This window comes from Eurosta solidaginis, chromosome 4 (assembly GCF_040869045.1).
Source record: "Eurosta solidaginis isolate ZX-2024a chromosome 4, ASM4086904v1, whole genome shotgun sequence".
In the NCBI taxonomy this organism is placed as follows: domain Eukaryota; kingdom Metazoa; phylum Arthropoda; class Insecta; order Diptera; family Tephritidae; genus Eurosta; species Eurosta solidaginis.
Window position 1 is genome coordinate 243,866,579 of NC_090322.1, and position 23,958 is coordinate 243,890,536.

General features: G+C 33.4%; 1 protein-coding gene across 6 annotated transcripts in view; it reads left to right on the forward strand.

Moving 5' to 3' along the window:
* Pdcd4 (Programmed cell death 4) overlaps positions 1 to 23,958 on the forward strand; it is a 110,211-nt gene that overhangs the window by 37,080 nt on the left and 49,173 nt on the right. For all 6 annotated transcript variants that reach the window (XR_010953177.1, XR_010953173.1, XR_010953176.1 and 3 more), the window contains 3 exons: positions 2,308 to 3,403; positions 3,508 to 3,935; positions 9,650 to 9,789. Coding sequence is in view for 1 of the 6 variants with exons in the window: in XM_067785356.1 (XP_067641457.1) it covers positions 2,596 to 3,403; positions 3,508 to 3,935; positions 9,650 to 9,789 (1,376 nt within the window). In the remaining 5 variants the exon portion in view is untranslated. The remainder of the gene's footprint in view (positions 1 to 2,307; positions 3,404 to 3,507; positions 3,936 to 9,649; positions 9,790 to 23,958) is intronic.

A 23,958-nucleotide genomic window follows, 5' to 3' on the forward strand; every position in this document is an offset into this window, starting at 1 on the left:
TTGTTGTTGCATTTACATGCAAAATTATTTATCTGGCTCAGGATTTTGCCGCCGGATGATAGCTACTGTTTAGCTAGTTGAAGCGTTTTTTTCAAGCTGGCTTGCAAAAAAAAAAAACAACTGCTGCAGCGCCTCGTCTTAGTAAACAAAATCATAACAAAACGCAAAATATCAGTCACTTGCAGTTTGCAAAAAGCGTTGATTTTCATATTTCACGACTGCTGCTTTTTGCGACTGTTAATTTTTGTGACTGTTAAAATCAACACTAACCGTGTTTTTTTACACACGCGTATACGTTTACCTTTGCGCGTAAAAACGCTTATCCTCGCTTAGATAATGCTTAGGAGACCCATCTAGCGGCAGTGGTTAAATAATTAGCTACATCACAGGGTGTACCGAAAATCGGAGACACAACTCTCTGATGGCCATAGGGTATAACATATAGCTGAATCGGTTGCGATGAATTGTGGACACACATAGAATACATAGAATTAGTGTGAAGGGTGAAACATAAACACATTTTTCAGTTACATCTGAGTATAATGCGTATTGAAATTAAAAAAAATAAAAAAAAAAAAAATAAATGTAAGGCGCGATAACCTCCGAAGAGATCTAAGGCCGAGCTTTTCTTCCAATTTGCGTCGTGCTATTGATTTTCCCTACAAATCGGACGGACGGGACCTACATGTTTTATGCCGACTCCGAACGGCATCTGCAAGGCAGATGAGTTTTCACTGAGAGCTTTTCATGGCAGAAATACACCCGGAGCGCTTGCCAAACACTGCCGAGGGGCGACCCCGCTTAGAAAAATTTTCTTCTAATTGAAAAACCTTATTTCTAAAATTTTGATGTTGCTTTGCCCGGGGTGTGAACCCAGGGCATACGGTGTGGTAGGCGGAGCACGCTAACATCACACCACGGTGGCCGCCATTGAAATTTAGTAGGACAAATTTTATGCGCAGCAATTTCAGAGGTGTATTTAAAGTTTGTCGCGTAGCAGTCCATATAAAGTTTAAGTGTAAACATATATAGAAGTAATAAAAAACACAGCTACTATTGATTTTACAGCGGACTGTGGGCACTGAGGAAAGCCGCAGTAATAGCCGTGTTTTTTTTACACGTAAACGTCTATACGCTTAAACTTTATATGGACTGCTAAGCGTCAAACTTTAAATACACCTCTGAAATTGCTGCGCATTAAATGTGTTCTACTAAATTTCAATACGCATTATACTAAGATGTAACTAAAATATGTGTTTTTGTTTCACCATCTACACTTATTCTATGTATGTCCACAATTCATCGCAACTGATTTAGCTATATGTTATACCCTATGGCCATCAGAGGGTTGTGTCTCTGCTTTTCGGTACACCCTGTAGCTGTAGCTAGTTATTTAACCACTGCCGCTAGATGGGTCTCCTAAGTATTATCTAAGCGATGATAGGCGTTTTTTTCACGCGCAAACGTAAACGTATACGCGTGTATAAAAAAACACGGCTAATATCAATAATTAAATATACGAAGGTGCGACTGTTTACGGAATTTCATTTCTTTCGCTTTTCGTTCTTTGCTTGTGCTAGAACTGAGACTGTTGTTTTTCTCAAAAGCACAAGCAAAATCAAATAATATGACAGCTCACACAGTTTTTTAAACACTGCTAAATATACACAATCATCAATTCTGACAATACCTGCTCATGTACTTACGAACTATAAATACAGGACAAACGACAACACAGATCAGAACGAAAATCGACACTGATGATGGCACAACGCCGAAACCGGTTTGTCCCAAAACCAGATTTGACAAGGGATGGCGGAATACGTTCCAATATACATCATTTATCCACCCTGTCGGAATATTAACAAAACAAAATAAGTCATAGATTTTTAAGTGAAAGTCTCTCGGCCGTTTAGAAATCCAACTACTAAATCCTAAGACACTGTGGTGAAGTTGGGCCTACTTAAGTCAAAGTCAAGAAAACTCTTCAAAAAAGCTAAACATAGCCAACCACATTTCGACTGCTAAGTGGGAAAACACCCACATAATATTTAATTTTTGACAGGATTCACCATGCGAAGTTGGGATTGACCCTTGCCACTATACGTCTTTATTACCTTTTCTCCTTTCGCTTTCACAATCTCTCTCTTCTATTAGTTGTCTTTATCTCGTATGATTTTTATGTTATCTCTTCTCCTGTCGCTTAAAATAGTATCTTTCCGTGCCTTACCAATTTCTGTTTTAATATTTGATCCATCCCCCAAATAAATTATATAACAATAACCTCTCCCAATTTTCTCTTTTTAGCTACAGCACTGGATTCGTAATACGTTATTGTGAAGCCCTAAAGGTTTTGGATATTGTAAGGTTACTAAGCCCATTGCAACTGTTGCAAGATCCACCTTTAAGTGCATATTGATTTTTTCTAAGCACCTGCCTTAAAAGTACAACTTTATTTGTGAGAGCGTATAATTAAGTGAAAGAGAAACTACGAGTAAACGTCTTCGTGAACACATACACACACATAAACAGACACGCATTTTAAATTCACATCAACTTCAGGCTTCGTCAGGACCTATATTACATTGTAAAAAGATGGAGATCGAAACCGCCCAACGAAACGGTAAAGTGGAATCACGTGATAGTTCCGTCGAACGTGAACTTAACGACGATGTACAGGCTGTGGAGCTCAACGGCTCATCTGGTTCACCAAAAGGTATGAATGGACTTATGAAAAAACCATTGCCCGTTGGCGATGGTCACGATCGCGATCGCATAAAACGCAAAGCCAAACGCCTCATGCATAGACAAAATAGTCGCGGTGAAACGAATGGTGCTGCCGGTGCCACACTTGCTACCATCAATGGCACCGCTGGCGTTTATGTAGTGCCACATCGTCGCTGGAAGAATAGTCGTCGTTCGCATAACGGACATGGTCGTGGTTTGCCAAAGAAAGGTGGTGCCGGTGGTAAAGGAGTTTGGGGTTTACCCGGTTCGGAAGCACTTGAAGAAGTATATGAAGATGAAAATGATCCCAACTATGACAGCGAATTGAATGATAAAAATATTGAATTACGTGAAGTCATACCGGATGTAACACCGGAAGAATTCTTTAAATTGGCTGAGCCCATCATATTAGAGTATTATGAACATGGCGACACGCACGAGGTGGCATTGAGTTTTGACGAAATATTAACCGGTCTACTACGACCATATGTGACAAGCGTTGTGGTTGAGATCGCAATGGATCATAAGGATTCACAGCGTGAAATGACATCGGTATTGATATCTGATTTATATGGACGCGTCATAACTGGCAAGGATATTGAGAAAGGTTTCGAAATCTTACTAAATAATTTGCCAGATTTAACATTAGACACGCCAGAAGCACCAACCATATTGGGTAAGTAAAGTTCGCGGTAGAGACACATGTTTGTTTGTGATTTAGAGCATTGTTTTCAACTTGTGGTACGTTTCTTTCCTTTTTTGCTTCTGTCACATTTGCAGGCAATTTCCTTGCACGCGCTGTTGCCGATGACTGCCTCCCACCTAAATTCGTCACAAAACCAACTGATATCGATGCGCAGAGTGAACATGCTGCGGCAGCTATACGTCGTGCTGATACCCTGTTGCACATGAAACAGGGTTGGGCACATTTAGATAATGTTTGGGGTATGGGTGGTCCACTGCGACCAGTCAATACCATTACGAAGGAGATGACCTTGTTGTTGCAAGAATATTTATCATCACGTGACATACAAGAGGCACATCGTTGCTTACGTGCACTCGAAGTACCACATTTCCATCATGAATTGGTTTATGAAGCCGTTGTCATGACACTCGAATCCCTCAGTCAGACTACAGAGGAAGCTATGTGTGAGCTTCTCAAGTCGTTGGATAAAGCGTGCTTGGTATTGCCGGCCGGTATGGAGCAGGTATGTAAAAGGAAATATGTTGGAGTAGTTATGTAAAACTTTTTGTTTTTTGCTAGTAAATCCAATTTAAAGTTAAAAAAATATTAACTAAATAATATTAAATAAAATAGAAATTTTTGTTTAAGCTTGAAAAATAATTTAACAAAAATTTTAAAATTAAAAACTATGAAAAAATATAAAACGAGTTTTACTTGAAAAAAAAAAAAAAACAGAGAAAATATGTTTATTAAATACAAAAAAATTGAATGGAAAAAAATCAAAACATTTTTTTTGCTCGAAAAATCATATTTTATTTTTGTTTTATAACAAAATATAGAGTTTTTCAAACATAAAAAGCCTATATTAAATTAAACGGCAAATATTAAACAGATGTTATTTATTTTCAATCAACATAAAATTTAGTAAAATATGAAAAGAAAATTTAAATTAAAAGGAAAGTTCAAATGTGAAAGAAAATGATTCAAGGTTCGTTTCGAACTCAACGCCAGAACAATAATTTTAAATGATAATTATTGTAAATTTTTTTTTTAATTTTTCTATAACACAATTGTTTTTGTTTTTATCGGCCTATTAATAAATGATTCAAGGTTCAATTCGAGCTCAATCCCATAACAATAATTTTTTTCTAATGATAATTATTGTTATTTTTTAATTTTTCTCTAATTGAAATGTTGTATCTTGTTTTTGGAATAGTAACTAGATAATTTTTCAGACAACCTGCCATAGCTGCGCAGATAGATCCATTCGAAGGGTGCTAAGCCTTCATCATCAATACGCTTTAGGCACGAAATTATAGAAAAATTAAAAAAAAACAAAAACAATAATTATCATTAAGAATTATTCTTCTGGCCTTAGGTATAGAAAAAAAATAAGACATGAATAAAATGAAAAAAATTGCGCGAAAATAAAATTAACGTAATTCTTTGAACAAAGAGTGTTACAAATACTACATTAATAAGATTAAGCTGCAACTTTCCTCTAATCCCAAGTCGTTCTTCAATTTTGTTAACACTAAACGCAAGACTACTGTATTCCCATCCGTCATGAAATGTAAAGACTTAGTTTCAAGTAACGATGCCACAGTTGCCGATATGTTTGCAGATTTCTTTAAATCAAACTACGCACAAAATTGCGTGCCCGTCCAACCGAATGTTCTTTTTAGCTCGCCACTGCTTTGCGGTGTACGAGCCCCTTCGATATTTTTAATGCTTCTCTAAAGCAAGGTGTATTTCCCTGTTTCTGGAAAGAGTCTTTTATTATACCACTAATCATGTGTTGCAAACTATAGAGGCATTGCAAAACTTAGCGAAATACCTAAACTTTTCGAATCCATTATAACTAAACAACTAGCTCATTCAGTTTCTCCTATCATTAACCCAGCTCAGCATGGCTTCTGCAAAGGCAAGTCAACTGAGTCGAACCTGTTGGAATTTACTACTCATGTCTCCAGAAACTTTAGAAATAACCTGCATACCGATGTATTTACACGGATTTCAGCAAAGCTTTCGATAAGGTTTCCCACACTATTCTCACCTATAAACTTAATGGTTTAGGGTTTCCTCCTCAACTTCTGTGTTGGATTCCCTCTAACTTAAGAGGAAGGAAACAAAAGGTGTTATTTAAAAACAGCGAATCTCAATTCATTAGGGTTACTTCTGGCGTACCGCAAGGTAGTCACCTTGGTCCTTTGCTATTTATTAATGATCTTCCAAGCGCGTTAACTCATTCCAAGATTTTGATGTATGCTGACGATGTAAAGCTTTTTAAACCTATACTCACTCCGGAAGATAGAAGATCTCGATAGTTTAGCCAAGTGGTTCAATATGAATGATATGAGCCTCAACCTAAATAAATGTAAATTCATGAGTTTTGGTAGAAAATCATTTCATGTGCACAATTACACGGTTGGTGACTACCGGCTGGAGCAAGTCACTAGATTTATTGACCTGGGTGTTACATTTGACCCAAAACTTGACTTTAAATTTCATATTGAAACTTGCGTGACCCGATCGAAAGGAGTCTAAGGAATTTAATGACCCCTACGTTACAAAATCTCTCTTTCCTACTTTAGTGAGACCTGTATGAGAGTATGCATCAATCGTTTGGAACCCGCGGTATCAAATCTATCGTGGCAAGCTTGAATCGGTTAAAAAACAATTCCTACTTTTTGCTTTGAGTCATTTGGCGTGGGATCCAACAAGAAATCTTCCCACTTACAACAGTCGGTTAAAGCTTATAAACCTACCTTCTCTCGAGAGTCGCAGGGAAATGCTTGGTGTGTTGTTTATGGTGAAATTATTGAGGGAAACGGTGAATAGCCCGTTTTTACTTAGCGAGATCAAATTTAATGTTCCCATGAGGCTATCAAGACATTTCCATCCGCTTTTTTTGAGCACATGTTCGAATTTCGAAATGCGCGAAGCTCTTCGTTGTTTGTGCCTGGATTTTAACAAGCATTATGGTAATTTTGATACGTCGGACTCGGTTTTCAAAATAAAGAGGTGTATTTTATTTGAGTTAAATTAGTATATATATATACATATTTTAAATAACTAACTATAACTTACTCTTACTCCATTTTATGTATGTATGTATATATAATATAGCAGCTCTTTCTGAGCGGTTCGCGTCAGCTCCTTTCTGAGCACCTCTCGGTAGCCCCCTACTGGGAAATCAGCTCCTTTCTGAGCAATGCGCGTCAGCTCCCTTCTGAGTACCTTCGCCTGCCCCTTGCTGGGCATACGTATACAAAACTCATACCCTCTTGTGAAGTTAAGTTATTTATAGTCTATTTAAATTGCTCAATTTGTAGACTAACAAATAAATAAATAAATTAAAAAAAAAAGTATGCATATAAAAATTAAGTCAGAAAAAATGAAATAAATAAATATGAATAAAAAAATAAGAATTTAAGAGAAAAAAAAAAAAAAATAATTTTATATATTGGTTTCCGATCGGTTTGATTGATTTTCATATATTTTTGTTAAGCTTTTCCGATCTATTCTGAACTAGTGCAAATAAAACAATTTATTTCACCTTACAGCTCGACGTTTCGCCAAATTTCCTTGGCTTCTTCTGGAGCAATTCTGTATTTATTAACAATAAAAACACAAAAACAACAACATTAATTTGAAATTATCACAATTACACATATTAACATTTAACATTGATTTATAAGTTTTCAAATTTCCACTTACATTTGAATTACGGCATTAAATTAAAGAAATAAAACATAATTACAAGAAAAAAGATTAAAAAATATGGAAGATTAAAAATATAAAATAATTTTTTTTTTTTTTTTTTTTTTTTTTTTTATATTTTTAATCTTCCATATTTTTTAATCTTTTTTCTTGTAATTATGTTTTATTTCTTTAATTTAATGCCGTAATTCAAATGTAAGTGGAAATTTGAAAACTTATAAATCAATGTTAAATGTTAATATGTGTAATTGTGATAATTTCAAATTAATGTTGTTGTTTTTGTGTTTTTATTGTTAATAAATACAGAATTGCTCCAGAAGAAGCCAAGGAAATTTGGCGAAACGTCGAGCTGTAAGGTGAAATAAATTGTTTCATTTGCACTAGTTCAGAATAGATCGGAAAAGCTTAACAAAAATATATGAAAAAAAAAAAAAAAAAAAAAATAACTTCCGAAACTAAAAAAAATTTAGAAAAAATATGTAAAATTAAAAACAAATTAAACAAGAAAGGTGTATAAGTTCGGGTATAACCGAACATTATCATATAAATTACTTTTCTACATAGCACGTAGCACCGCCCATTTAAAAAAATGTCTCCCCATTTCCCCTTACAATAAAACTTGATAAGTATATATAAGATAGCTTATTATTCTAGTCTACGACGCTTTTAAACTTGTTTTATATCTAAGTTGCCGTGGTCTTTAACCGACTCGTCCATTTTTTCTAGAAATATTTCTTGCTATAGGGAAAATTTGTGTACCCAATATTATTAAGATCCGTTAATTTTTCTTCGAGTTATGGCTCCCGAAACAGAAAATGCTTAGTCATAAAAGGGGCGTTGCCACGCCCATTTTTTTAAATTTGAAGTTTTTCCTATTTACTGTTATAAATCCATTTGGGAAATGAAATACCATTGTTATAAAGCTCTTTTTTGCAAAGATATAGCTTATTTTATTCGTCCACGACCCTTCTAAAAATCTTTTATATAAAAGTGGGCGTTGTACTTAACCGATTTCGTTAATTTTTCTTCAAAGTATTCCTTATAGTAAAGGCAACCTCTCTGCCGAATTTTGTTAGGATAGGTTTAACGATTTTTGATTTATGATTAATAATATTTGAAAAAATGATTTTATCACAAGTGGGCGGTGCCACGCCCATTTTAAAAAATTTTCCAAATTTTTGTCAAGAGTCAATATCAGTCCACACGTCAAATTTCAACATTATAGGTATATTATTTACTAACTAATGTTATACATATATTTAAAAAGTGGGCTTATCATCCGATTTCGCTCATTTTCAATACCAATATATTCTGGGTCCAGATAAGCTCGTGTACCAAATTTGGTGAAGATATCTCAATATTTACTCAAGTTATCGTGTTACCGGACATGGCTCAAACAAATTTTTTTTCGATACTGATGATATATGGAAGTCTATATCTATCTCAAATCCTTTATACCTGTACAACCAACCGTTATCCAACCAAAGTTAATATACTCTGTGTGCAAAGCACTCTGAGTATAAAAAAATATTAAAAACGTGTAAAATAAAAATAAAAAATTTACGAAAAAATCAAAAAAAGTAATAAGAATGATTTTAATCATGAAAATTAAAAAAATAATATTGTGTAACTACATAATTGAATAAAAATAAATAAAGAAATACATATAATAGAACAGAAATGTGTAACAATAAATATACGAAAACAAATAAATACACAAAATCAATAAAATAATTAAAAAGTAAAATTGTTAAAAATTTGCATTTAAATAAAAATTAATTGGAATCAAATAAATATTTTAGTAATATAATATTTAAATGAAATGAAAGACCAGAACATATAACATGTTTTTTTTTTAAATAAAGGTAGAGAAGAAGATTTAAAAATTTCAAAAAAATTAAAAAAAATTTATTTTATATATTTGAAAAAAAAAATTGCTAATTAAATTTATGAATTTAAAAACCACATGCACTATATAATAACGAACTTCAAAAAAGCAAAAAAACTTCAAATAAAAAGAAATATTTTAAAAATTTTAAAAATATTTTTGTTTGCCTTCAAATATTATAATTTATTAAATTTTGATGAGCTCAAGGCAGTTTAAAAAATTGAAACACAGTTTAAATGTTTGTATTTCTTCGATCTCATTCTGAGATCATCTTCGGGAAACAATTGAATATGTTTTAAAAAACACTTAAACTGTTTTTCAATTTTTTAGCCTGCCTTGAGCTCATCAAAATATAATAAATTGAAATATTTTAAAGTAATAAAAAATATGAAGTTTTTTTGCCCAAAAAAGCTAAAAGAAATTTAAAAAACAAAAGTAAATTTAAAAAATTAATTTTAAAATGCAATATTAAAAAAATTAAAAAAAAAACTAAAAAAAATTAATCAATAATGACATAAAATAAAAGGCAAATATTAAGAGTTTTAAAAATTATAATTAATTAAAAAAAATTAAAAAATTAGTGCAAACAAAACCAAATTCTTTAATAATTTCTTCAATTTTCACAGGGCTTTCTGCGCGTATTCGACGATATGGCTGATATTGTTTTAGACGTGCCACTCGCATATATTATATTAGATCGCTTTGTTGAGCGATGCAATCGTGCTGGTTTTATAACTGATAAGATACTAAATAATATGCCCTCTCGGTAAGTTTTTCACTTGCACTTAATTAATTATGTATATTTATTTTGCATTTATGTATATTATATATAGTACATTGTTGTATATTTAAATACTAACAGTAAATTATTAATTTTTGCTTTGATGTTGATATTTTGGTGCGATTTGACATCAAAATGATACCTCGTATCAGTACCAGATTGCAATTGCTAACATTATGCTAATATTATACATTAATTTTGTTTGATCTTCTGATAATAAATGATTAACGTCATTCATATTTAGAAAAAACTAGATATCTAATTTTAATAACAAATTGAGTCTCCGATTGTTTCACGCCTAAAGCGGTGCCTAACCAAAAGGGGTTCTTCAAATATCCTCGAAAACTATTAAGATTTTCTCCAGCATAGTTTTAGGAGCAAGCTGTATGAAGACAATGTTTGATATTACTGGTATATACCTAAGTATTTTTAACAATACGTACCCTGGGTAATATAACTTTGACCTCAGCATCAGTTAAATTTTGTTCCACAGAAAATAGTATAAAACATACTATATGACGGGTTGAGGAATATCCCGCTAACTCGGCCGCTGATTCGAAAATGACCTCTCAGCTAATTTGTTTACATCAAAATTTAAAAAAAATGGGCAATCGCAAACTTTGGTTGTTTTACTAAGTTTTTTTCAGAAAGCAGCCAAAAAAGCCTTATCTCAAAATAAATTCAATATATGTATTTGAAATTAAGGCGTTTTGAAAAAAGCTTCTTCAGTCAAATTCTGAGGTTGCGGATTTTATTTTAAATCATTTCAATATTTCGGGAGTGCTTCGTAAACATTTCGGACGTATTTCGAAACTGTTTTAGATCTTTGCGCTGTTAGACCAGACCACTTTGGGGCTGTTTTTGGAATAATTTTGGAATTATTTCTGGTTAGTTTGGGACTATTTGCTGTAAAGTTTCGGAATAAATTCAGGGACAAACCGAGGACCATACCCATGTTATTCAATGATAATTTTGGAAATATTTGTTTTAATCATTAATAAATAAATTTTAGCCAATTGGACAGAACATTTTTGGATGTTCTGTTTTGGCGAATTCTTAGGGATCAATTTGAAAATTTTATGGAACGGTTTTTAGGACAATTTTTTTTTGGAATTATATCCTGAGTATTTCTGTATTGATGCTTCAAGCAGGGAACATATTTTTATATCGTCTATTTTTCCTAATTTACTTAACTCTGTTTTGTAGTAAGGCTTAGTGATTCATTTTTGTCGGTAAGAACCATTGTTGTTTTTGACTTTTCGAAAAAATAAAATAAAATAAAATAAAACTCTGAGCCCATTGGAGATATACCAGTAATATTTGAAAAGTGGGCCATATATATGAATCCAGGTCCAGGCGAAGCCGGGGATATGGGGATGGCATTCATAACCAAATTAAAATACCCTCACAGACTTATCAGATGGCTATGGGCTAGAAATAATTTCAATAATTTCCCATACAAATAAATTCTTTCGTGCTGCACATTTCTGGAAGTATTCATGGTAGAAATCTGAGAATTGGTAATGAGTTCTGAGGTTTGTGTGAGTGCGATTGAAAGTGGTAATGTCAGGAATAAGGCGGAGGGAGAATGAGATAATGAGTAAGTTGGAATAAAGTAATGAAAAAGGGCTGGCGAAATACGGGAAGGGAGCGAGGGTGAAGGAGTTGATAGAGGGAAAGGAGAGAGAGGGAGTCCGGATAACGATAAGGGCGAAGGTCGGCAGATCAAAGGCAAACGTTTTGTAAAAACTTAAATTTTTGGCCGAAAATTTGTGTAATTTTTTGTTAAACGCAAACCTGCAAATCAAAATTCCAGAAGATGTTATGTTTATTGTGTGTTTAGCTAAGTGCTGTTACCTATTTATTTTATTTTACAAAAACTTTCTGAGTCATACCAGTATGAAAAGTAAAGTTAATTTACGTAGTATTTTCACAAAAATATTTGTAATTATGGTTGCCACCTTGGGTAATCAACTTATCTTGTATACTTGCGCACTTAGGTGTTGCTACTTGGCCGTTTTCGCACAGTTGCCATCTATTTCAAATTAAATTAAGCGAAATGTGTCAATACTATCCATATTCAAATGGAAGGTATTCTACGACGAACTTCATAAGACATATTTTTAGCTAGGGTTGCCCCCAAACCTTATTTTCTAAAACCCTTTTTATATCTGCTATGATTTTGATACTGGACACAATTCGATAAAATTTTGTTTATAAGCTGTCCTACTTGATATTGCTACTTAAGACCTTTCACAAGTTTGCCACCTTCAAACCACCTTTTTATACTCAGCTGAGCAGAGCTCACAGAGTATATTAACTTTGTTCGCATAACGGTAATCCGTAACGGCATAAACTTATCGAGATAGATATAGACTTCTATATATGAAAATGGTCTGGGTGAAAAAAGAATTCATTTACCCATGTCCGTCCGTCCGTCCGTCTGTAAACACGATAACTTGAGTAAATTTTGAGATATCTTAATGAAATTTGGTATGTAGGTTCCTGGGCGCTCATCTCATCTTCCAAGCGCGTTAACTCATTCCAAGATTTTGATGTATGCTGACGATGTAAAGCTTTTTAAACCTATACTCACTCCGGAAGACAGAAGATCTCGATAGTTTAGCCAAGTGGTTCAATATTAATGATATGAGCCTCAACCTAAATAAATGTAAATTCATGAGTTTTGGTAGAAAATCATTTCATGTGCACAATTACACGGTTGGTGACTACCGGCTGGAGCAAGTCACTAGATTTATTGACCTGGGTGTTACATTTGACCCAAAACTTGACTTTAAATTTCATATTGAAACTTGCGTGACCCGATCGAAAGGAGTCTAAGGAATTTAATGACCCCTACGTTACAAAATCTCTCTTTCCTGCTTTAGTGAGACCTATATTAGAGTATGCATGAATCGTTTGGAACCCGCGGTATCAAATCTATCGTGGCAAGCTTGAATCGGTTCAAAAACAATTCCTACTTTTTGCTTTGAGTCATTTGGCGTGGGATCCAACAAGAAATCTTCCCTCTTACAACAGTCGGTTAAAGCTTATAAACCTACCTTCTCTCGAGTGTCGCAGGGAAATGCTTGGTAGCGAGATCAAATTTAATGTTCCCATGAGGCTATCAAGACATTTCCATCCGCTTTTTTTGAGCACATGTTCGAATTTCGAAATGCGCGAAGCTCTTCGTTGTTTGTGCCTGGATTTTAACAAGCATTATGGTAATTTTGATAGTCGGACTCGGTTTTCAAAATAAAGAGGTGTATTTTATTTGAGTTAAATTAGTATATATATATACATATTTTAAATAACTAACTATAACTTACTGTTACTCCATTTTATGTATGTATGTATATATAATATAGCATCTCTTACTGAGCGGTTCGCGTCAGCTCCTTTCTGAGCACCTCTCGGTAGCCCCCTACTGGGAAATCAGCTCCTTTCTGAGCAATGCGCGTCAGCTCCCTTCTGAGCACCTTCGCCTGCCCCTTGCTGGGCATACGTATACAAAACTCATACCCTCTTGTGAAGATAAGTTATTTATAGTCTGTTTAAATTGCTCAATTTGTAGACTAATAAATAAATAAATAAATTAAAAAAAACGTATGCATATAAAAATTAAGTCAGAAAAAATGAAATAAATAAATATGAATAAAAAAATAAGAATTTAAGAGAAACAAAAAAAAAAATAAATTCCGAAACTAAAAAAAATATCGAAAATTTCGAAAAACCGAAAAAAGTGCGATAATTCATTACCAAAGACGGATAAAGCGATAAAACTTGGTAGGTGCGTTGACCTTATGACGCAAAATAGAAAATTAGTAAACTTTTGGACAATGGGCGTGACACCGCCCACTTTTAAAAGAAGCTAATTTAAAAGTTTTGCAAGCTGTAATTTCGCAGTCGTTGAAGATATCATGATGAAGTTTGGCAGGCACGTTACTCCTATTACTATATGTATGCTAAATAAAAATTAGCAAAATCGGATGACGAATTTAAAATTTTTTTAAAGTCAAATTTTAGCAAAAAATTTAATATCTTTACAGTATATAAGTAAATTATGTCAACATTCAACTCCAGTAATGATATGGTGCAACAAAATACAAAAATAAAAGAAAATTTCAAAATGGGCGTGGCTCCGCCCTTTTTCATTTAATTCGTCTAGAATACTTTTAAGGCCATAAGTCGAACAAAAATTTACCAATCCTTGTGAAATTTGGTAGGGACATAGATTCTATGACGATAACTGTTTTCTGTGAAAATGGGCGAAATCGGTTGAAGCTACGCCCAGTTTTTATACACAGTCGACCGTCTGTCCTTCCGCTCGGCCGTTAACACGATAACTTGAGCAAAAATCGATATATCTTATCTAAACTTAGTTCACGTACTTATCTGAAGTCACTTTATCTTGGTACAAAATATGGCCGAAATCCGACTATGACCACGCCCACTTTTCCGATATCGAAAATTACGAAAAATGAAAAAAAATGCCATAATTCTGTACCAATTATGAAAAAAGAGATGAAACATGGTAATTGGATTGGTTTATTGACGCAAAATATAACTTTAGAAAAAACTTTGTAAAATGAGTGTGACACCTACCATATTAAGTAGAAGAAAATGAAAAAGTTCTGCAGGGCGAAATGAAAAACCCTTGGAATCTTGGCAGGTATTACATATATAAATAAATTAGCGGTACCCGACAGAAGATGTTCTGGGTCACCCTGGTCCACATTTTGGTCGATATCTCGAAAACGCCTTCACTACGTTTTAAATAATCATTAACACCTTTCATTTGATACACATGTCATACAAACACATTCCAGGGTTACCCTAGGTTCATTTTGCTAAATGGTGATTTTCCCTTATTTTGTCTCCAAAGCTCTCAGCTGAGTATGTAATGTTCGTTTACACCCGAACTTAGCCTTCCTTACTTGTTTTAAATTAAATGACTTGGCAATATGCATATCAAACGAAAGATATTATAGGGTTGCCACCTTAGTTTAATTACATATTTCTTTTACATTTATACACCATGAAGCTGTATAATTTCTGAAGCAAACATAAGTTACATCGAGCTAAGCTTGGTCACCTAAATACTATGCTATAAACTGTAAATGTAACGTAAGCGGTATAATGAAACACGGTGTGAACTTAATATAAAGAATGTATAATCTATTATAACGAATGCAACTCTGTATTTACTTGGTATTTAAACTATGAATACAACCATGTATATGTATGTAAGAAAAGATAATAAAAAGAAGAAAAGGAAATGGCGACACTTCCGGTTTGGGCATAAAACGAAGAAGACGTGTTTTTTAGCAACTTAGGTTATATCTACTATTTTCCGCTTAACATTAGCGAAAAAATACCCCCGATTTGCAAAACCAAAGAATTAACGAATAGCAAAGTTTTTTTTAAGGCGTCAATCGAATATGATTTACACGTGTCTTTATATACATACATCCATATGTGAAGGATGTTGTTGTTTTTTATTAACAAGTCTTTATGTATGTAAATAAATAAATGGCTTTGTTTATTAGAAACGTTAGTGTTTTGTAGATATATAATTTGCATGTTGTGTACACACACACTTTCAACTTAAATAAGTAAAAAAAAATTATTTGCGCAATGAAAGTAAAAATAATACTTTTGCATTTATTTACATATGTATTTGCCGGCCGGCCGGCATCGTTTTTTTTTCTCGAACGTTGTTCATATGAAAATTTATTGTGCAGTCAAATATCAATATAAATATATACTCATTCATACATACATACATACATTTTTGGTTGGTATTGTACACTGTTATAGAAAAATTACATAAGATCTGCAGTTAAGGCCCGCCCCTGGATTGATAGACGTGGCATTTTTTTTGCTTGAAAGAAAATTTCAAAATAGAATTAGTAGTTTTTTCTGCTTCTTGTTGTTCGTTTATCTTGTTATTAATTTTTTTTTTTTGTAGCATCCAATATATTTTGCCAACTGTATACATAGAATACATCTCACAAATTTGTGCGTTTTTAAAAGTAATTCATAATTAAACTTAATAAACTTGATGGGAATGGATGGATTGCTCTCAGTAGTGCATCCATTTTTTTAAGAGTTCATCAGTGTTGAAGATCTGTGATTGACTTTCTTTTCAGGCGCGTGAAATTAGTTGGTCTTGCTGACAGGGCTAGAATGAATGGGTTTGGGGTACCTAAGTTAGAAGCCTCGTGTTGTATGAAATAGCATACTTTTTGATTTCTTCAGCTATTTTTGGAACCTTTAGATCCCGGTGTAGCTGGTTGTTAGTCACATAGTAGAGTGCGTTTACAATCCTTCTAAGGGTTTTCGATTGGAACCTTTGGAGAATTTCTATGTTTGAGTTTGCTGCAGTTCCCCACGGTTGTATTCCATATTAAAATGACATTAAATTTGTATAATATAACGAAAATTTAACAAATTTGTATCATATTTTAAATTGCGTTGTTAGTTTTCGTTTGCGATTAAGATTTCATTCCATACGGGGATGCGCATGAATTTTAATTAAATTTTTTTAAGGAAGAACATCTGAAACAGCCATTGTAAACCCTAACAAGTAGCGTAACTAACAGCTGATCGCTTAAAATAAGCACACACACAAACATTACTAACGTACATATTACGAAAATCTTAAAAAAAAATTCCACTTAAATTTTTAAACAGACATAAACTGTGATATTTTTGGAATGTATAGCATTTTGGACACTTATTTGCAGTATTTACGAAAAAATGTTTGCCTTTATTCAAGTATTTATTTTTTCTACATTTATCTTTAATATTGAAGCAAAGATTGGAGGTATATTGATGTAATACAACTCTGCTCTTCCTGATGTTCTTCATTCCACTCCATTCGACTGCCTTCTTTACTGCCTTCCACTCTATTCGCAACATAACCTCAATTTAAGCTGCCAAACTATATAGTAAACAATGGAAACAGACTTCGGTAAAAAATTTCCAAGTTCGATATAATTTTTGAGATTTATAACTTATATTTTGTTAGACTAAAATTTATTTGGCTACAAAATCTGCATACACGATAAATTCGAAATTTTCAGGCAGATTTTGAAATATTTTTGGAACTTTCGATTTAAAAAAAAAAAAAAAAAAGATTTTCATAATGGGTTTGCATATTTTAAGTAACAGAATTCATTCAAGTGTTTTGTAAATCAATAAATATAAATAAAAGAAAGTTAATAATAAAATTTGTTAATAGTTTTGTTGGTTTTATTGGTCACTAAATAATTTATTATCAGCTGTGTTTTTTTCATATACATGTAAAAAAAAACCACGGCTATTATAATTGTTAATAATTTTTGCTGCTTTTGTCGCGTTCGCAGCTGTATGTCAAGAGTTTAGGTGGTTCGTTTAGGTTCTTTTAATATCCATATTGGCGTATCTCATTCAATTATATTTTAATTTCAAATAGATTGCAAATAGTAGCAATAGCTGAAGAGGGCCATTCTGTTGGCTGAAAATCGATTTATACTTCCTTGTTGAACCAACTAGCAAGTCCAATGAAGTAGATCCATCAGATAATATTTGGCATACAGACTGAAAGGAAACCCCTAGCGATATTTTTTTTAGAAGAGATTCACCATCCTTAATTTTTATTTATATTTTCATTGTTTTCCTGACGCAATCACGCAAATCGGCTTGACTGATTTAGATGAAATTGTTCTCGCAGCTAGATAACAGTCAAATAGGATCTACTGGCTATATTTATTTGAAAAAATGGTGTCTGAGGACCCCTTGACCAATGTTATTAAGACAATGGATCATATAAATCATAGTGTAATAAATTTGGAAAAGCGGAAGTGCACTTACATATATCAGAAACATATCGAGATTATTTCCGAATAATTTCTGGAATAACTACGAATAATGTTGTGAGTATTTTCACATCATTACGGGTTGGTATTCAGAGTATTTCGGGCATAGCGCCAAATTATTTCTGTATGATTTCGGGACTATCTGCTACAATCGGTAGTGTTTTCGGAATCGTTTCAGGGTTATATTTGGGATTATTTCGGGGCCATCCCGCAATTGTTTTGAAGCAGCGGTTCGGAACAATTTTATAATTTCATGAAAATTTCTGTTCTGGATTGGTTTCGGTTAATTTTGCGTACATTTTAGGATCATTTTGGGGATGTCTCCAGATCATTTCAGAATTATTCCGAATAATATCTGGAACATTTCAGAATAGCATCCGAATAATATCTGGAACATTTCGCGATCGTTTTTGTTTAGCTACTATTTTATAAATCTTTCGACATATTTTCTTTTTTTTTTGCAAGAATAATTTCAGTTGTTATTTGGAACTGTTTCAGGGGTATTGAGACAGGTAAATAAGAGCTTCACATAGATTGAATTTGTCCATAGTGCTACCTGATTGTGTGTGTGTGTGTGAAAGCTGCACCTATTTCGACTCTCAGGAAAATATTTTCGAATCAATGATCGAAATCCCTTCTAAAATGTTAAGTAAATAGCACACAAGTCAAAAATTCACGTTTTAGAAAATTTTGAGAAACCGTTTAGTTTTAAATTTTAATTAACAACGAAAGTCAAATTAAGAATTAATAATTTTCTCCAATTTTTGAGATTTTTCGTGCCGGTGTTTATTGGGACGGATCGAAATACCTTCTCAAATGTTTTTCAAATAGTACACAAGTTGACGTTTGGGATAAGTTTGAGGAAGTCTTCAGTCTATAACTCTTTTGAGATTTTTCGTTTCGTTCTTGATTTGGACAAAACTTCTACCATGAAAAGCTTCTCATTGAAGATTCATTTGCCTTGCATATGCCATTCGGAGTCGGCATAAAGCATGTATGTAGGTCTCGTCCCTCCACTTTGTAGGTAAAAATTAAAAGGAGCAAGAAGCTAATTGGAATTTAATTTAACATATAATCAGAGGGGGTTTTGATGCCGTAGTCTCATCCGACGCTGTATTGTATGTATGTATGTAGGCATAAGTAGTTTCTCTGTACTTCATATATATACATATGTATGTACATTCTTGTTATTGTCGCAGCGATTGCATAATCCTGTATACCATTTTGATATTTTTTTCTGTCTTCATTTACTGGGTAATTTGTTTCTTTTTGTCTGATTCGCTCATTCTCGCCCTCTATTTGCCCCAAAACTCGTCACAATTTATATATACATACGGCTTGCTTGTATCGTTTTTTATTGTTTATTTTTATACCTTTCATGAACATGGTATATTAACTTTGGCCCGATGTTTGTAACGTTACGAGAAATATAGAAGATATACTCACCATTAAGTATTCCGAATTGATCAGGGCGACGAACTGAGTTGATATAGCCATGTCCGTCTGTCCGTCCGTCCGTCTGTCTGCTTGAACGCAAACTAGTCCCTCAAATTTTGAGATATCTCAATGAAATTTGGCACAAGCATGTATTTTTGTATTATATTAGACATTTGTCGGATCCGGTATGATCGGACCACTATAACATATATCCCATACAACCGATCTTTCAGATAAGACGATTTTGGTCATTCCTGCCGTAATTTAAAAAGTATAAACGTGAAACTCGGTGATAAATATTGTAATATATCATAGAAGATATCCTGAAAAAATCACTTTGATCGAAGCTATATATAGTTATATCCCATACAACCGATCGTTCAGATAGAGAGATTTTTGGCCATTTCTCCCTTAATTTAGAAAGTATAAACGTGAAACTCGGTGATATATATTCTAATATATCATAGAAGATATCCTGAAAAAATCACTTTGATCGGAGCTATATATAGTATATATCCCATACAACCGATCGTTCAGATAGAAAGATTTTTGGCATTTTCTCCCTTAATTTCCAATATAAAAACGTTAAACTTGGTGATATTTATTCTAATATATCATAGAAGATTCCCTGAAAAAATCATTTCGATCGGAGCTATATATAATATATATCGCATACAACCGATCGTTCAGATAAGGGGGTTTTTTGACATTTTTTATTTTATATTTATCTTAAAAATCGTTTAGGTATGTACATCTGTTCACTATTCTTATCTTATACAGCGCATTATTTGGAGATTACGAACGGGATAAGATTATTGTTCAGCCCCATTCATGAAAGGTATGAAGTCTTTTAGCACAGCCGAACACAGTCCCGTTCTTACTTGTTTCTTTCTTTTTATATTCCCTTTTTTTAATTTGTTTTCTCTCAACTTGCTGCTGCGGCTTTTGTTTATTTGCATTATTTTGCTTTCGTGCACGTTTATAAACTTAATTTTGTGCTGCGCAATTTTTGTTATGACTTTTGCATATATACATACATATGTATATGTACATCTGCTGGTATCTGATTACTCAGGTTTTAGTTCTCTCTTGAAGGTTGAATGAGGTGCTGGGAGGGAGTTTATTTACTTTTTTGCACGCTTAAACTTATCATGGATATACATATGTGTATGTATAATGGAATATGAGTATATAAATATTCTTATTTACATAGCAGTTAGTGGTTTTTTACCACATTTTGCCGGTATATCAGTTTGTTTTGTCGATCTGACTTATAGGGCAACTCATTAATCGTACCTGTCGCTATCGGCTGTATTTTATTTTAAGGGGTGGTGAAATGAAAACTAAAAAGTTCGGGAAACTAATGTAAATTTTAGCTGTCTTTTTACTTCCTATTAGATCGGTTGAATGTTTGTCCGCTTTTCATACAGATCTTGCAATCGATTTTTAACCCTGGACGGTCATCCTTATTTTTTGTACATTAACGTCATCCTTCGTCATTATGACGACGACCTATTTTAAACCCATTTTCAGAAGGGTGTGAGTAGAAATAATGAACGCGTTTTATTTTATTTTTTAATTTATTTCATTATTGGTAAATACAAGTCAAAAATAAAAAGAAAAACTTATATTATTTTAACTAAAATTAATAATTCACAGTCGTCTATCAATTGGCTAAAACTTTAAGGGATTGACTTTTAAAAAATAAAAAATCACAATTTGTGGCAGGAACTCTCATACAAGTCTTTAAGTTTCTTAAAACTAAATAATTAAACTTAAATAGGAAAAGCAACATTTAAAGTTCTAGCCTCAGATAAGACAGGAGGCAGAAACATCAACTTTATACTTTCCACATAGGTGTTTATGGCACTTTGCTTATACCACCTTCGTTATTCTTCGTTTGGAAGAAGGACGCATGGCACAAATCTTCCGTTTTTTAGTTTCTGTTGCCGGTATCATATTTTTAGATCGATTTGTGCAGGATGAGGACGTAAATTTAGTATGTCATTTCTTATCGTAGTGGTAATAGTTGGCATATTAAGTCTGTCATCTAAATTACTATTTATAAGGCGAGTAAAAAGCGTTTTTATAAAATCTACACGTTTTAAAGGCTTTTGTCCGACTTTAAACATATTGTGTGTGTAAATAACAAACAAAAAACAAAATTTATAAAAGAAATGTTCAACATACCGAAAAATTGGCATAATGACAACCTGTTCCTATTACTTTAGAGCATGATATAATATTAGAATTTGATTTTAAAATATTATAGGGAACTTCGTCTTCATCCACCTCAGTTTCTTCATCTGAAGAGCTTGAATTATCAGCATTATCGCATAGATCCACACTAATTCCTCCAACTGACGAGCTTCTATTTTAGGTGCATTCGTCTTGATCTACTTCTGTGTCAAGACTTAATTCACTAGTTTCGTTTTCCGACTCATCGTCATCGATCGAGTAGAGAAACTTCTCTATTTCCTCACCATTTAACAGTTGCTTAGTAGTCGTGGCAAACGAAATAAGTCACTAGTCGATCATGACAAATATACCACAAAAACCTGAAAGTTACATAAACGTCATCCTTCGTCAATTTGACTACGCCATAAAACAAAACCGAAAAAAAATCTATTTACGATTTGCGTGCATTCAAAGAGAGTAAACAACCGACTATCGCTGTACGAAATCGGAGATCAACACGGACAATAAAAACATATTTACAGTGAAAATAAGATCGTGCGTAGTCGTATTGACGAAATATGACCGTCTAGGGTTAAGTAACTTCTCATTGAGCTACAAACGTGAAACTTCACACATAGGTTAGAACACCGTGACAATGCAACAAAAGGAAAAAATCTGTTAGGTGGCGCACGGATCGAAATAATTATATAAGAATTACAAAATTTTCAAACCAGCTTTAAGTAACTTCAAACTTAATTCAGAGGTCAATGATAGCCGATGACACGATACAAAAAGATTCGCTAGCTAGGGGGCGCACGGGATGAGATATTTGGAAAAATCGTACGGAAAGAAGGGAATTTTGGGATTGATTTTTATGTAAGCTCTCATTGAGCTACAAGCGTAAAACTTCACAAATAGGATAAGACGCCGAGAAAATTTAAGAAAAGGAGAAAATAAAAAAAATTTTTAGCACTTTATTTGTATAAATGGACAAAAATCAGCGAAAAATGACTCCTTATATAAAGACATATTCTTGCTAAACTTTGATTTTTAAATTTTTCCGCAGAAATGGGAAGCAAAAATATAAAAGTGCAGCGCACATTACTTGGATTGGAAAGTTGGTAGGAAAGGAGGTACTATTATTCAATCAATTGCGCTCCACCTTCATATTTTTACTTCTCATAAATATTTTTGCAATTTCTATGTCAAAATTTAAAAATCAAAGTTTAGCAAGAATATGTATTTATTTAAGGAGACATTTTTCGCTAATTTTTGTTCATTTATATAAAGGAAGTGCTTAAAATTTTTTATTTTATTTTTATTTTTACATCTTTAGATGTTTACGCTTAAAGTTTATATAAACTGCTAAGCGTCAAACTTTATCTACTCTTCTGAAATTGCTGCGCATAAAATTAGTAGGTACCTCTAAATTTCCATACGCATTATACTCAGATGCAACTGAAATATGTGTCTATGTTTCACCTCTAAAAATGCTGTGTGTCCACAATTCATCGCAACCGATTCAGCTATATGTTTTATACACTATGGCCACCAGAGGTTTCTGTCTGCGCTTTTCGGTACAACATGTTCTGTAGGTATTTGCCGCTAAATGGGTCTCCTAAGCATTACCTAAGCGAGGATAAGCGTTTTTTTACGCGCAAACGTATACGTGCCTATTATTGTACAATTACATGAAATAGTCGGATCTGCAAACGCCGTGGTGTGGAGGAAGCATGCTCGCCTACAACGCCAAAGGTTCCAAGAAAAGCAACATCAACATTTTAGAAAGAGTTTTTCTGGTTGGGTATTTCTGCTATTAAAAATTGGTTCAAAGTGGTGGCCTACGACGAATATGTGGTAATACTGGTATTTGGTCTATCACTTTGTATGCTACATTGTCTGAATTTGAGTTCCCTGCCACGCAAAAAGTAGGTGTGAGGCTAGATCAGCGTCTTTTGAACATAAATGCCATCAATCGATCTCAAAATCAATTACACGGCATCTCGGATGCCCTTGCCGTTCTGGGGTAAGTTTGTGGTTGTTGTATTATCGATAAGAACGCACTCCAAAGGCTTTTAATGGATGTTGTTATCGACTACCGTGGGAACGATTTGATATTATCACGTCGAACGTTAAAGCCACGCCTGATTAGTATGTACAGCTTTGCACTCATTTTTGAAAGAGGATGCGTCTCCTGAAGGAGAGGCTGACAATTGTGATGATGAAGCTGTGTAGCTAAAAAGTTATATATTAGGCTGAAAGAACACCGTGAAATGCGGGTAAAACCGTACTGTGTTCAATTTGAATGACTCCGGTATCACACCAAAAAAAGGACCATGTTTCTCTTATGATAATCTTTGATATCAAACATAGGATCCTTTATTCCACAAGGAAGGGTTGGAAAAATGACATTCGCCTTCTCAATTGTCTCGGAAGGGTCTAAAGTGGCTTGGGGCCCACTCTTCGCAACGCTTCCATGAAAATCTTTAAATCATAAAAATAGTGCTGAGATCATATATGTAATACTCCTATATTGCTACTATAATTGCTGTTTTTATGTACAGGTCCCTTTTTTACTCTTATTTGGAATCCAAATCTATAAATAAAGTTTTGGTTGTAAAGATGGAGATTCGTGCTATTAGTGAGCTTTGGCATGGGTTAGGTAGGTCAATATATT